General features: G+C 45.7%; 1 protein-coding gene across 2 annotated transcripts in view; it reads right to left on the bottom strand.

The window, feature by feature from the left end:
- Positions 1–1,567: 1,567 nt before the first annotated feature.
- The window catches only part of HMG20A (high mobility group 20A), a 71,584-nt gene continuing 60,157 nt past the window's right edge, over positions 1,568–12,994 (bottom strand). For both annotated transcript variants that reach the window (XM_069071437.1, XM_069071438.1), the window contains exons 7-10: positions 9,080–9,155; positions 7,873–8,088; positions 7,202–7,344; positions 1,568–3,875 (exon numbers count right to left, since the gene is read on the bottom strand). In XM_069071437.1, the coding sequence (XP_068927538.1) occupies positions 7,208–7,344; positions 7,873–8,088; positions 9,080–9,155 (429 nt within the window). In that variant the 3' untranslated portion in view covers positions 1,568–3,875; positions 7,202–7,207. The remainder of the gene's footprint in view (positions 3,876–7,201; positions 7,345–7,872; positions 8,089–9,079; positions 9,156–12,994) is intronic.

Below are 12,994 nucleotides of genomic sequence, written 5' to 3'. Positions count from 1 at the left end.
CACTTACACAAACACAGGGAAGAGGCCAGTTCTGTATACCACTGAGGTACCGGCCCAGTGCTGAATGGGCCTTCCAACTTTCCTTCCACCATCTTTGACAATCCTCCATCACCACACAACTGCAGCATTAGCAGAGCTAAAATGCCTACTGTCAGCAAATGTACTCAAGGAAAACAGACACAACTTCCCAATAAACTAAACGTAAAAGGGACAATATGCTAAGAGTTGTCATTTCACTTTCCTGGTTCTCAATTGTCTCATCCTGCTTTAAGGTCCGGGCCGACAGTTTATTTTAATGGCTAGTCCGAAGGGTTTATCAGGGTAGACTCATTAAAAAACCAAACAAACCCACCACCCAGATTAAAACCCCTCCCTTTCTGACAGGAAATCCGGCCTCAGAAATAGGAAGTAGCAAAGCCTATCCCAATCTTCCCCATCCCAGGAGAAGCATTATCACAGCCTTCTTAATTCAACAGCTGCAGAGCAGTTAAGGAAAGAGGGGGAACAACTGGCGGAAATGTTACTGCTTGTTTGTGTTGATTTTAAACCAAACATTACTGGCCACCAGCTGTTGATGGGTGGCTGGAAACACCAACTCAGAGGGAAGCTGGCCTTCTGCCTTAAATGATGAACTCCTCCCGGTTTTTGGAGAGCAACGTCACACAAAGACTATTTGTTAGCTATTTGTGCAGGTGTGTGGGGGCATTCTGAGCTTGCAAGCAGTCAACAGGCAAATGGGGTTGGAACTGGGCTGGTGACCAATCTTAAGATACACCCAGTGTTGCCTCCACTGTTACTACAGGATTTCCATCTGGCAGAGACCTTAAGGATGAACTCCTCTCATGCTTCGGATGGGGAAAACTGAGACCCCAAAAGACCAAATGACTAGGAGAGTTCAGAGTTAAACCCCAGTTTTCCTGTACCAAACCACATTCTTTTCCCACTATCCCATGCTGCCTCCATTGTGTGGCTGGGTTGGCAGAGAGAGGTCACATACTGAATACTGGAAAAAACAGAAGTGACCACTAACTAACCCTAGACCTGAATGCCACCTTTACTGAATATACTCTGCACAAGCTGAGGGTAGGGAGGGTGAGAGCAGCACAGAGCACAGGGGCTCTCCCCCAACTCATGGGAACCTTGGATTAGAATCTCTATTCTAGGACTTTTAAGAATACACATGTGAAAGCTGCTCATGAATCGCTCCACAAAGTTCATTTAGCCTGGTGTTCAGGAAGCAGGTGTCTTAAACACTCTTTCATCCATCAGAAGAACTCTGACCATGGGGACTGAATCTAGTCATCAATTTTGCAAACAGCAGACTTCACTTTCTCAACCTCAACTCTGGATTGTTACCACTACATTAAGATGAATTCTGGTTTATCATGTATTAAAAGAAACAGAATTCACCAACAGGTGAACACACTTTGAATAAGCAACTGGTAAAATGAATGTGTTACTGTTTTTGAAGGCACAAGAGGGCTGGGTGATGAATGTAGAGTTGATAAAAGGCAGCACTGGCAGGATTTCACTCATTAAAATGCAGTGAACATGGAATCAGAATGGATTCAATGTTGAAAAGTTTTAATGAAACAAATGTCAAGCAAGCACATCAACTTCTAATGAACAAAACAAAGAAAATCTAGAAGCATAATTACAAAGACACTTGTACAGAAAACTTGGCATTTCAAGCACTCCAGACACAGGGACAACACATGGATCTTCTGCTTCACTTCGGAAAACACCTTTTGTTTGACTCCCTGCCCCCAAAGCTGCCTCTTGTGGGAGTTTTTTTTTTAAACAATGGGGAAAAATCTGTAACACGCAGAAGGTGACAATTTATATCTTGACAAGAAAAGACCAAACAAACATAAAAGTTTTCCTAATAAAGAGCAGCCACATCTGTGTCACCAGGAGCCAGTGCTCGGCTCGAGCTCTGCTGACATCTCCTGCAGCATTTTGATGCTGGGGGAGGAGAGGGATGAGGAGGGACGTTGAGATCTGCTCCAAAGCACCCGATGGCCACCTGAGAGAGCTGGGCTGGTGCGGTTTGTAACTGCATGTATGTTCACATGTGTGTAAGGTTTCGGGTGGTGGCAGCTTCCCTTTGTATCTCACTGATTCTGTAGATGCTTCATGCTATTGTCCTGCCCACACCCTGCCCCTAGCTGGGGCAATGAGGAACTCTGCCCTAAGTGACAGCTGCTCTGGGTCACAAAAGCACTGCTAGGGAGGTTGCACAACAATCAAAGCTGGGGCACAAGAAAGGGATAGTGCCTAGAGACCAGAGGTGCAGAGCCCATGTCCATGAAGGAAGGCCCAAAATTTGAGGGAAGCCATTGCCATCCCCCCGGAGGAGTCTCTTACTTACTGATACTCGGGAATAGACAAGGCCTACATGCAACCAAGGCCACACACAGAGGGCCAGAGGGTGTGGGGAAGGCACAGTCACTTGTGAGTCACAAACTTCCAAGCTGGCCAATGTCTACACGGCGAGGCGAGGCCATGCTGGACCTCTGCTTTCTATCACTGAATGGCTGAGCTGTGTGAAAGGGGGATGCTAAGTGTGCTCCCACCTGACTCCTTCACTGGGTCACAGAGTACTCATTACTCAGTGGTTGGCTTATGGGCCTCGTCATACAAATCTAGCTTGGGCCTTAGACAACAGGTCTAGGCTTTTACAGGTCATGAAGACAAAGTCTAAGCTGCTTGGTGGTGGTCTTTTTCAAGCCACAACGAATAGGGTTCTTAATGCCATGCAAATAAAAAATGTAAGGATGTGTGTGTTTGTGGGGGCAAGGGGAATCTCTTTTTTTTTTCAGGAGATTAAAAACCAACAGGTAAATGACGCACTGGAAAGACTAGCTAGTGGAATGCCAAGATCTGAGAGCCCTACACTGGCACCCTTGCAAAGTTCCCTGGCTGAATGTCATGTGGAAGAGTGGTCACAATCAGCTAGCTGGCCCCTTATCCAGGTGGAAACCCTAATCCTGGCTGGTCCTGCACTTAAAAACCAAATCACTGGGGGGAAGAACAGGAGGCTGCCCCTTCTTTATCAGTTTGTTTTTCTAAAGGCTACAGATGGAAGGTGAAGGCAAGGGAAATTCCTTCATACATTTGTCAGCACAAGAGTTTGTGCTGAATGAGGAGTCTCCCATCTGAATCCATGAATCAGTACAAAGGAGAGAAATAGCAACACCCTCAGTTTCCATGCAAGATCAAATGCAAACCACTTTCAATATGCCAAATGAGAAAGGTCAGTGCTTTCCTGACACCACTAGCCTTCTCCTTGGTCACAGTGTTCCCTAAAAAAGAAGGGGTGACAGAAGCCTGACTGGCCTTGGAATGCCACAGACACCTGGCTAGGAAGCCAACTGCAGCCAGAAGTCAGAGAGGGCAATGATGACAAGAGCACATGGTTTCCATGTTGCAGCAGGCTAACACATGAGGGAAATCGTGTCTGCCAGGGAGGAGAAGCTATTCCATCAACCACGGCCAACCAGCAAAGGGTGAGAGTGTCAGCCATGGTGCTGGAAGCTTAAAACCAGAGAGTGACTGGAATGGCCCTGGGGACAGGGGCAGGGAAGCCCATTCTGTGTGGCCCCACAAGGAATCTTGCCTTTTCTCAGCAACAGAAACTGAAATGAGAAGAAGTTGAGGCCCTGAGAGCCCCCGAGCGCTCTTAGGGCCTCAGCAAGGACGAGCAGCGGAAGGGGCATCCAAACGCACCTCGGGGTGCTCCGATGGCTTTCCAGGGATGGGGGAGGCTGGAATGCATGCACAGATCCCTTCCGCCCCCAGGCAGTCTGTTTCCATCATGGCTTCTCATCCCTCACAAGCAGAATCACTTGCAAAATATCTTGGAGCCACAGCACCTGTGGACAAAGCCAAGGAAAACATGGAAAAGGGTAAGCATCTCTTGGGAAGCAGGTTCTGTGCCTAAAATGCTGGTTTCTTGTTTTTCTGGGAAACTAAATAGGAAAGGGAAGGTTAACAAGAGTCCAAGGCTGGCTAAGCTAGAGGTAACATGTCAAGATACTTGCGGCAGTCTTGCTATGTGTGGGGTGACCCTGCCTTTGCACGAGGACAGTGGGGATACTGAAAAGGTCAGTCTGAGGTCACTACGATGGGGGAAAAGCTGTCCACAGGGACTGAGTTCAGGGATCTAAAATTAGGATGGCGTCTCAGCCCAAGGAATGTGTGGTCTACACCAACTCCAGTTTCCCCCAGCTATAAATGTACCTTACGTCTGAATACAGAGACATTCGTGGGTGCATGTGATCTAAAGTAAGCACCGTGTAAATTTACACTTCATATGAACATACACTGCAATAAAATAAAACCATGGATACTGCTGACAATCTGTACCGAATGAGCAATAAATGTTTAACCATTCCAATCATCTGAAACCAGGCCATTGATCCACTGTGGCCAAGTTCCTAAAACTCAGTTGCGGCCAGGATCGGCTTCCGCACACTCCCATTCCAAGTCCACTGCCCTCTGGGTCCTGGAGAGGAGGAAGAGCGGAGGCCTGGCCCCCTACATCCTAATCTGTGCTCGGGGGCAGAGCACTTTAGCCACTACCTGAGCACTACCTGGGTCCTGCTAACCTCACAAGGCTAACAAGTGAAACGGCTTGTAGCTACAGCTGACATCTTTACAGCACGGTAAAGTTCTCAAAGTGCTTCACATCTCATTTTGAGTCTGAACCACAAGAGAGGCAGGCACTATTATCATCATCTCTGTTTTACAGATGAGAAAACTGACGTACAGGGAGGGGAAGGGCCTTGCTCATCACCCACTGTCTGAAGGAGGACTCCGCCTAGGGTCTTCCTGACTCCCAGATCTGTGCTCTTTCTCCCATGCTGTCCTATCACCTCCAAGCGCTATAGAAATGTGGGCTGCTCTGCTGATAGCTGGGTAAGGTCTGCACTGTGCATTTATGAAAACACACCAACCATCCAGAATGCTGGGCTCTCCCAGAAGGCCCTGATGCTAATGCCCTTCTCCCGAAGGCCTTCGATGCCACTTTGTGGCTCAGTGTCTCCAACACGCTTGACCATGAAGACTGTCCAATGCAGGCATCTGTGTCCTCTTTCGAGTCTCCTGGGGCCCAATGTCTTTAGCACTGTCTCAATACTATGTACAAATGTAAAGAACGTCCCCTCCCCCTCACAACTGTCCATGCAGACCCCCATGACTGCTCTCCTGATCTCCTACTCTGCTAAGGATCTGGACTTTGTGTCATCTATAGCTTTTCTCCCATTTTATGTGGTGAAAAGGCAGAGGCTTGAGTGTCGGAAGATTGGTGTTCATGTCCTGCCTCTGCCAAGACTGTGACATTGTAGGCATGCTATTTTTCTTCTCTGGGCCTCAGTTTCCACCTCTGCCAAACAAGGGGGTGGGACTACGCAGAGTCTAAAGGCATCTTTGTAACCGTGGTGTTCTGATTCCAGGATCTGCCTGGTCTTACACACCATTAACTTCCCTTCACTCACAAGCTCCTAACAGTGGATGAAGCCTCTGCCAAACTAGTGTCAGAGTAATTAATTGCACCATGAATGCTGGGGACATCAGGCCTAGCTGTCTGTACATATTTGTATAATGAGGCCAAGCTAGAATTAATCACAGTCTTTGTAATTGTCTCATCTGACAGATTTGGAGGTGGGGCATAGGGGTGGGAGTAGAGATAGCTATTCTTAGTCATATTTGAATGGCCAGAGGCTAAGGATCCGTAGTGGCCTAACAGTTCATATTTTCATCTCATTTTCCATCGCAAAATATTTGTAGGCTAGAGGTGTGGGTAGTATCTTGCAAAATTAAGCTTCTCTGGGTTTTCCATGGCATTCTCTAGGGTAGTTGCCATGCTGGCAACACCATCTAAACAAAAACATCGTTAGTCCCTGTCCCCCTGTCTCTGGCCCACAGTAATTGCCCTACAAGGACTTGAGGAGAGATGGCATTATCAATTATTGTCTTTTTTTCAGAATCTCCCACCTCTCTCAGCTCTCTCTTTTTAAGCTTACAAGTATGCTAATTGAAAACACTGTGTGAAAATGAGAAGGATGATGAGCTCCTAAAAATCCCAGGGTTGGATTTACAAGCTGTTCCCTTCATCAGCAGTGGTGATAATGCCACTTCTTGATTCTACAGGGAACCTAGGCCATCTCTTCGAAGTACAGTCAGTTCCATCTGGCTACTCATTGGAAGGCCAATAACCCTTTTCCCCATCAAAGCCCAGCTGAGGATGAAGTGTCATGAGTTGCTCTGTGTGGTCACCAATATGGGGCATGGCCAGAGAGGCTGGATATGCCTGCCTTTGTCTTTGCCACAGTCACTGCCCTGTCAAACACACAACCAGGGATTCTTATTTTCTGAGTATATGCTGCTCAAGGGCCAGTCCTGCAAAAGGGACACACTCACATGTCTGGCAATATGGTCATCAAGACTCAAATCTCTGTTTCTAAGTGATAAATGTAAACCTCAGCTTAGCTCCTGATCTGGTCTACAAAGCACATGGAGACTGTGTGGCCATTAATTCCAGCCCACTTAGCGTGTGGCTGGACCTGAAGGCTCTCCCAATATTAGTATGTGGGGGGATCTGGAACGTATTACTAGGGGAGTAAACCAAAAGTCTGGCCGAGTCGTTGGGAGGCGGGTGAAAGGGTGGTACAGCAGTATAGTGGCAGACATGTGGGGCATCAGAAGCCATGGATCCAAATCTGTCTGACCATGGGCAAAGTACTTCCCCCTTCTGAGATTGTTTGTGAAATGTGGGAATTCAAAGAATCATAAAATCCTTCAAGAACAACCCCCATTTTACAGAGAAGGTTCAGTGACTTGCCTAGGGTCACAGAGCTAGCAAATGTCTGCAGCAGGTCTCAGACTCAGTTCTTCCTGGCCCCAATCCAGAGCTCTACTCCCTAAGCTGGGCTCAGGTCCCATTTTTAGAACAAGGCTCACATACCAAAAACACAAAAAAGGCTCATTAGGATGGGCTGTATTCCATCCAGTAATAAACTTTTCCCCCATCACTAGTCACTACGCATTGATCAAAAAAGGCAAAGAAGTAGCTTTTCTTCCCTTCTTCCAATCAGTGGCTTACTCTATTTGGAACTGATTTGCTTAGGGGGCTTCAATTTCTCTTATAAATATATTTCCATTTGGGAATGCGAGGCTGACACCGCAAAAGAACACTTACCGGTCACTAACGATCAAGCCTGTTCACAACCTCTCGAACTGTGGCTATGAAGTTTTCATTGTCCTGGGGATTAGCGAGGATAATGCTGTGTAGCCTGTTCATGTACGAGTCAATGGTCTCCACCGTGGGGGTCTCTCCACTTCCTGAAGTGGGGAGAAGACAAGAAAAAGATGGCAAAAAATGTGGCTCACTAATTAAGCCTAGGTTTCAGGTAAAGGCAACAACAGTAAGGATCCCTGATGTGGCCTGAGTCACAAAGAAGATGACTAGCCCCAAGGCCAAGTCAGAGATGGGCAGCTGAAGGGCAGCACACCGGTCAGCAGCACCACCAGCCTTTCACTGGGATCACTTTCACAGGGGGAAAAACGGGAAAGTGTTTGAGGAATAAATAATCATCCCTGAACCAAAATAATACAGAGAAATGACCCATTTGGGATTTATATGCTCCAATCTAAAATATTTTGCAGATCCCAAAGTTCAGACATGGGCACAGAATTGCTGAAGTCATAATGGATATACAACAGCCAAAACGACAAAAATGCCTGAGTTTCTGTTTAGATCATTTTCTCAATCCTCCTTCCCTTCACTTGCTCCCTTTCTTCTCAGCAGATGACCAGCACCAGGATTCCCAGTGAGTCCTAGCAGTGGCCAAGCAGACAAGCAGTTCTCACCAGGCAGCGGCACCCCCGCGAAGCTGCTGGTCAGGGCCTGCCGCAAGGTCTCCAGGTGCTGCTGCAGGACAGTGTTGCGGCTCCTCTCCTGAAGCACGTCCACCTCCAGCTTCTCCACAGCCGTGCGCATGCTCTCCACATGCTTCTGGAGGGCTGCATTCCTCTCTTCAAACTCCATGTTGGATTTACGCAGCTGTCGCAGCTCTGCCTCTCGGGCTGAAGGTACCCAGGGCACAATCCAGGAAAAAAAGAGAAGGACAGGATGTGCTATCTTTGAGCAATCAGGTATGACTTCCACAGGCTTCTGCAAAACTGATCTGAATTAAGGTGTGTTTAACTTGACTTTATTTTGTTATCCTCATCACATTTTTTTACTCTGCTTATAATTTTATTCACATAGGAATTGTTATTAGTGGTCTTTAATGTCTCCCTTATATTTACATTTTTATATACAAGCTTATATTTGAAAGGTAAAGAAACTGTACAACAATAAAACAAAATTGGAAGAAATAACTTGGTTCCAACTAAAGAAATGAATACAAAAAAAAAAGAAATGAATACATAAAAATAAAATTTAACTTAGACATGTGGTATTCTCAATATGGTGACCATTAGGGTTTAATGCTCCTCTACCCTCTGCTACTTAACAAGACCATCGAACATAACAAAGCAAGTGTCTGAGCAGGAGGGAATGACTACAGTCTTTCATTTCAGGAACTAGGGTGGCTTCTTATTGTGATGTGACCCCACTCCTCACCCCCAACATTCTATCACACAAAGTTTCCTCCCCCACTGCTCCGCTGCTCAGAGCTCCCAAGGCACAGGGCTGGAATAAACAGTATCCTGACTGTTTTCAAGCTCAAGTCTAGATGATGATTCTGGTCACAAAATAGAAGTCTGGGCCATGCCATAGTTATCTGAATTCCTTGAAATGGGAATCAGTGCACAGAACAAAATTACTGCTACACTTCCCTTCAAAAACTTATGGCACTTGCTTTGTTATTCCTTTTGACTCAGACTCAAACCCTACTTTCTTGTGCTGCCTTGAATGGAAAAAGTTGGGGGACAGAGAAGAAGCTGTGTGGTGTTCTAGGGTGAGGAGTGAGAACTTACTGGCCCTGTTTTCTAGGCCCTATGAGGCAAAGGAAGTCCTTTGCTTTACTCAAGACTGTTGTCCAGTCACAGACTGGGAAGCTGAAGCAATTACCTTTACTGTGGTTGAGGAATTCTTCTGTGAATATAGGTATGTCAAAGACAGACCTTTCTTTCACATCTACTTCCTTCTGTGGATCAGAGATGAAGAAAGAATGAAATTCAGTTAATTCTTAGCAACAGATAAGCAAAACAAAAAGGTGTGCCAACAAAACGCTTCTGGGTATACAACCTCTTCCCTAAAGAAACCAGGGCAGGAAAAGGGATCATCTGGAGAGCGGAGGCCTTGGGGACACACCAAGAGGAAAGTGAGTCTAACAAATTTTGATTTCAACAACAGAAGGGTATTAAGATTTTTTTTTTTAAACCTGGATTGGACTTACTGGATAGTTTAAATATTCAATCCTCTCAGGTGTTCAACCATAAAATAATAAGCCTTAAGACAAATCCGAATACGTATTTCCCTAATAAAGGAAAGAGGTGAGAATTTAGAAGCCTTTCTAATAAGCTTTTTGCTCTGTAACATCATAATGAAGTAGTTCTGAAAGAGGTGATATTGAGAAGGGATAGAGAAAGGAAATTTAAACATGATTTTTCAGTTGCTTTTGACGGTTGTATAAAAACATCCTCTCAATGAGTGTCTACTCAAGTTCTACAAAGCAGATAGGCACATTAAGATCTGCCTATCATGCTATAAACCATGGTACTTTGCAGAGAACCACTGACTTCGAAGGATGCAATCCCCTCAAAACATTCCCCCCCAACTTTGGGCACTTTCAGCTTTCTTTCCAACCTCCCTGAAACAAATACATACATTTTAATTTTATTTAATTCAATTCCTTATGGGCTTACTGTATGCAGGGCACTGTGCTCATGAGGATAGAGACAGAAGAAGACACATCATCCATATTCTCAAGGAGCTTGAAATCCAGTAGGGGAATTAAAACACCAATAGAGATAGCTATAATTTAAGATATTTCATGATTGTGGACATTAGAGAGGTTCCTCACAAAAGGGAAGTTAGTGAGGGAAGACCACTGAAGATGCAGGGATCATGAATTTATCAGGGTGGGAGGAGAGTAAGGGAGAACATTATAGTCACTAAGAAAGGCAAGATTAGAGAAAGGCCTAAAGAGAGGAAGGTACAGGGCAAGGTCAAGAGGCAAAAGGTGGTCCAGTTTGGGCTGACTTGATGATGTGGAGAAGAGAATGAATAGACAGAAAGAGTTAAAGTCAGCTGAGAAGTATTAGGAGAAACAGAATCATCCAGGTTCTATGCAAAGTGAGTCTGAGGGGCTACTAGGAAGATAATGGGGAGAGAAGTTATATCTTGAAAGGGAGGTTTGGGAGCCATCTATAAAGAAGAGGTTAAAGCTGGGAAGCTGCCTGAGACTTTTGAGAACCTGAAGATGTGAAGAATAAAGAGACGTTTAAAAATAGTCTTTAAAAGCAAGAAAGCCAAAGATGAGGAAATAACAAAGATGGAGCCCTAATGCACCACTGAAGACAACACAAGACACGGAGTCATCAAGGGTTCCTGCAATGTTTTTATAATGCTTCTTAGAGAGCAAGTTTAAAGCAAGTAGTTTAGGAGGCTCCCAATGGTGATTTAGGCAATGAAATTTAAGTGGGAATCATTAAGAATATAGATTCATGGAGGGAAAAACTATGGAAAAAACTATCTCCTTTGAAAACCTTGTTTTTTGATGCCCACCCCCAAGAGTAGTCAACAGGATGCTTAGAAAAGAGAATGGTTGGGGGTGACCAGGTGGTGCAGTGAATAGAGCACCGGCCCTGGAGTCAGGAGGACCCGAGTTCAAATCTGGTCTCAGACACTTACCACAAAAACTAGCTGTGTGACCTTGGGCAAGTTACTTAACCCCAACTGCCCTACCTTCCCCCCTCCAAAAAGAAAAAAAAAGAAAAGAGAATGGTGCTGAAAGAGCCTTATTCTGAAGCCTCTGTGGCATCCAGACAGGAGGCAGACAGTACCACGTGGTCACCCTTATAAGAATATTTAAAGCACTCTCGCTACCTCAACAGGGTCATATACTGGAACACCAAGAGTGGTGTAATGCCTGGTAGAAAGGCAGCATAGTGAGGAGCCTGCAAGGGAGGGCATCATAGCTTGAGAGTGCCTGCCTGCTGTCAGGTAGGCAAGGTCTGCTTCTCAGGGGCTAGTCAGGGTGGATGGTCTGCCCTTGGACAGCATGCCCACGGACACAACTGGTTACCTGGAACTGAACAATCAAATTTCCCCAGGGCCAACTGTCAATGAGCATTTATTTTAACTTTGATCTTGAGACCATTCTGCCCCCATTTTGGGGAGGTGGGTGGGAAGAGAAAGTTACTGTTCCTGAAACTCAGGCTAGTTACCTAAAAACCTCCAACTGAAGCATTTGTGAAGGTGGAGGGTGACACTGAGGACCCCTGAGGCCATGTGCCAGTAGCTCTTCCCCCATCCCTTGCCTTCCTTCACTGCCCAAACACTGAGTCACTACAGAAAAACTCTCAAAGTATACAGCTCCTAAAATATGAATCAGATGGGAGGCCATGCCAGATAGGAAAAAGAAGCTCATCACTTTACATGTACCTCCTATGTTAATGTCCCACCTTAATCCTCATAGATTTAGGCCCTAGTCAGGACCTCTCCTTATTCCTTTACATAGCTATAGATGAGTCTTTTGTGAAGCTGCCTCAGTGGCAACTGCCCAAGTCTTAGTGGGAAAGCAGGCCTGTTTCCCTCTGCTTGGATTGTGCACCTCACAATTTTAAGGTAGTGAGGTACTTGGCTCTCTTCACTGATAGAGCCTGGTTTGGGCTGATAACTATCCATGGGCAGGGCATACTATATGATACAGATGCAATTCACACTGTCCCATGGTCCAGATTCTTGAAGTACAAAATAAGAAACATTAAAGCAATTAAGTGAAACTGTTCAGTCTCTAAAAGGCAACAGAGAAATTCTACTTAACGGAAGAGCGGTAATGAAAGCCATCAGCACTCTTCCATTACTGAGTACATTACCCAGCATGGAGAGGATCCTCTTGGGGGCTCGGATGCACTTCAGCTTCTCCAAGGATTGCTCCAGGGATTAAAATCATACGGATCTGATTACCTCTTCATTGAAAAGGCCTAATTTGTTCAGGCTGAGTGTCATTTTGTCATTTCTCATAAATTAAAGGAGAAACAAAATTCTTGTTTCTATCTTGGTCTTCACATGAGATGACACTTTCAGGGAGTAACCCTATAGCACTCTTGGGTCTTGCAGGCTGGCATTTAATCTGAGAGCAGCCAGAACTGCTTTAGGTTTTCACTCTGGACCATGTGGAAGGAGGGAAGAACAAAGGTCTTTGGGAGCTGCATGGCTTGCTGTACCTGGGGCCCAGGGCCAGACTTCCACGAGGCATGCTTTAAAGGGAGCTCTGAGCATTACACAGTCAAGCTGAAGGACATAGCCCATCATTCAGCAGCATGGCCCTGGGGTAAGGGTTCCTTTGGCTCTGCTACATGGCTCTTCAGCTCTCTGGTTTGCATCTCAGTGATGGTTCTTCAAGGAACCCAAGAGAGACAGTCCAGCTTCTTCTTCTATACTGCCCCATCCCTCCACCAGATAGATTTGTGACTGGGTCAGCTCTCTAGTGGACCTCTCAGGGATCTAGATACACTTTAGCGCACCAGACTGAATCACGCTGACCATTAAAGGAAGGTATCATCCCGGATGAGAGAAGTGCTAGTCCTGTTGTGCTCTGCCATGGAGGTTATGGATTCAGTTTGAGGAGCCACATTTTAGGAAGGTCAATGACAAGCTGACAAGGGTGCAGAAGGATACCAGAATGGTGCAGGAGCTGAAGAACCTGCCATATGGGGATTCATTAAGAGGCTGGAGATAAAAAGATCAGACTGCTTGGCTCAGGGGGGGCAGAACTAGTAACAACCAAAAGTCAAACAGAAGAGTAAGATACTAGCT

This window comes from Petaurus breviceps, unplaced genomic scaffold (genome assembly GCF_028583685.1).
Source record: "Petaurus breviceps papuanus isolate PSGF00001 unplaced genomic scaffold, PetGlider_PUasm1.0 90825, whole genome shotgun sequence".
Taxonomy (NCBI): Eukaryota; Metazoa; Chordata; class Mammalia; order Diprotodontia; family Petauridae; genus Petaurus; species Petaurus breviceps.
This window is presented reverse-complemented; position numbering and strand designations above follow the sequence as displayed.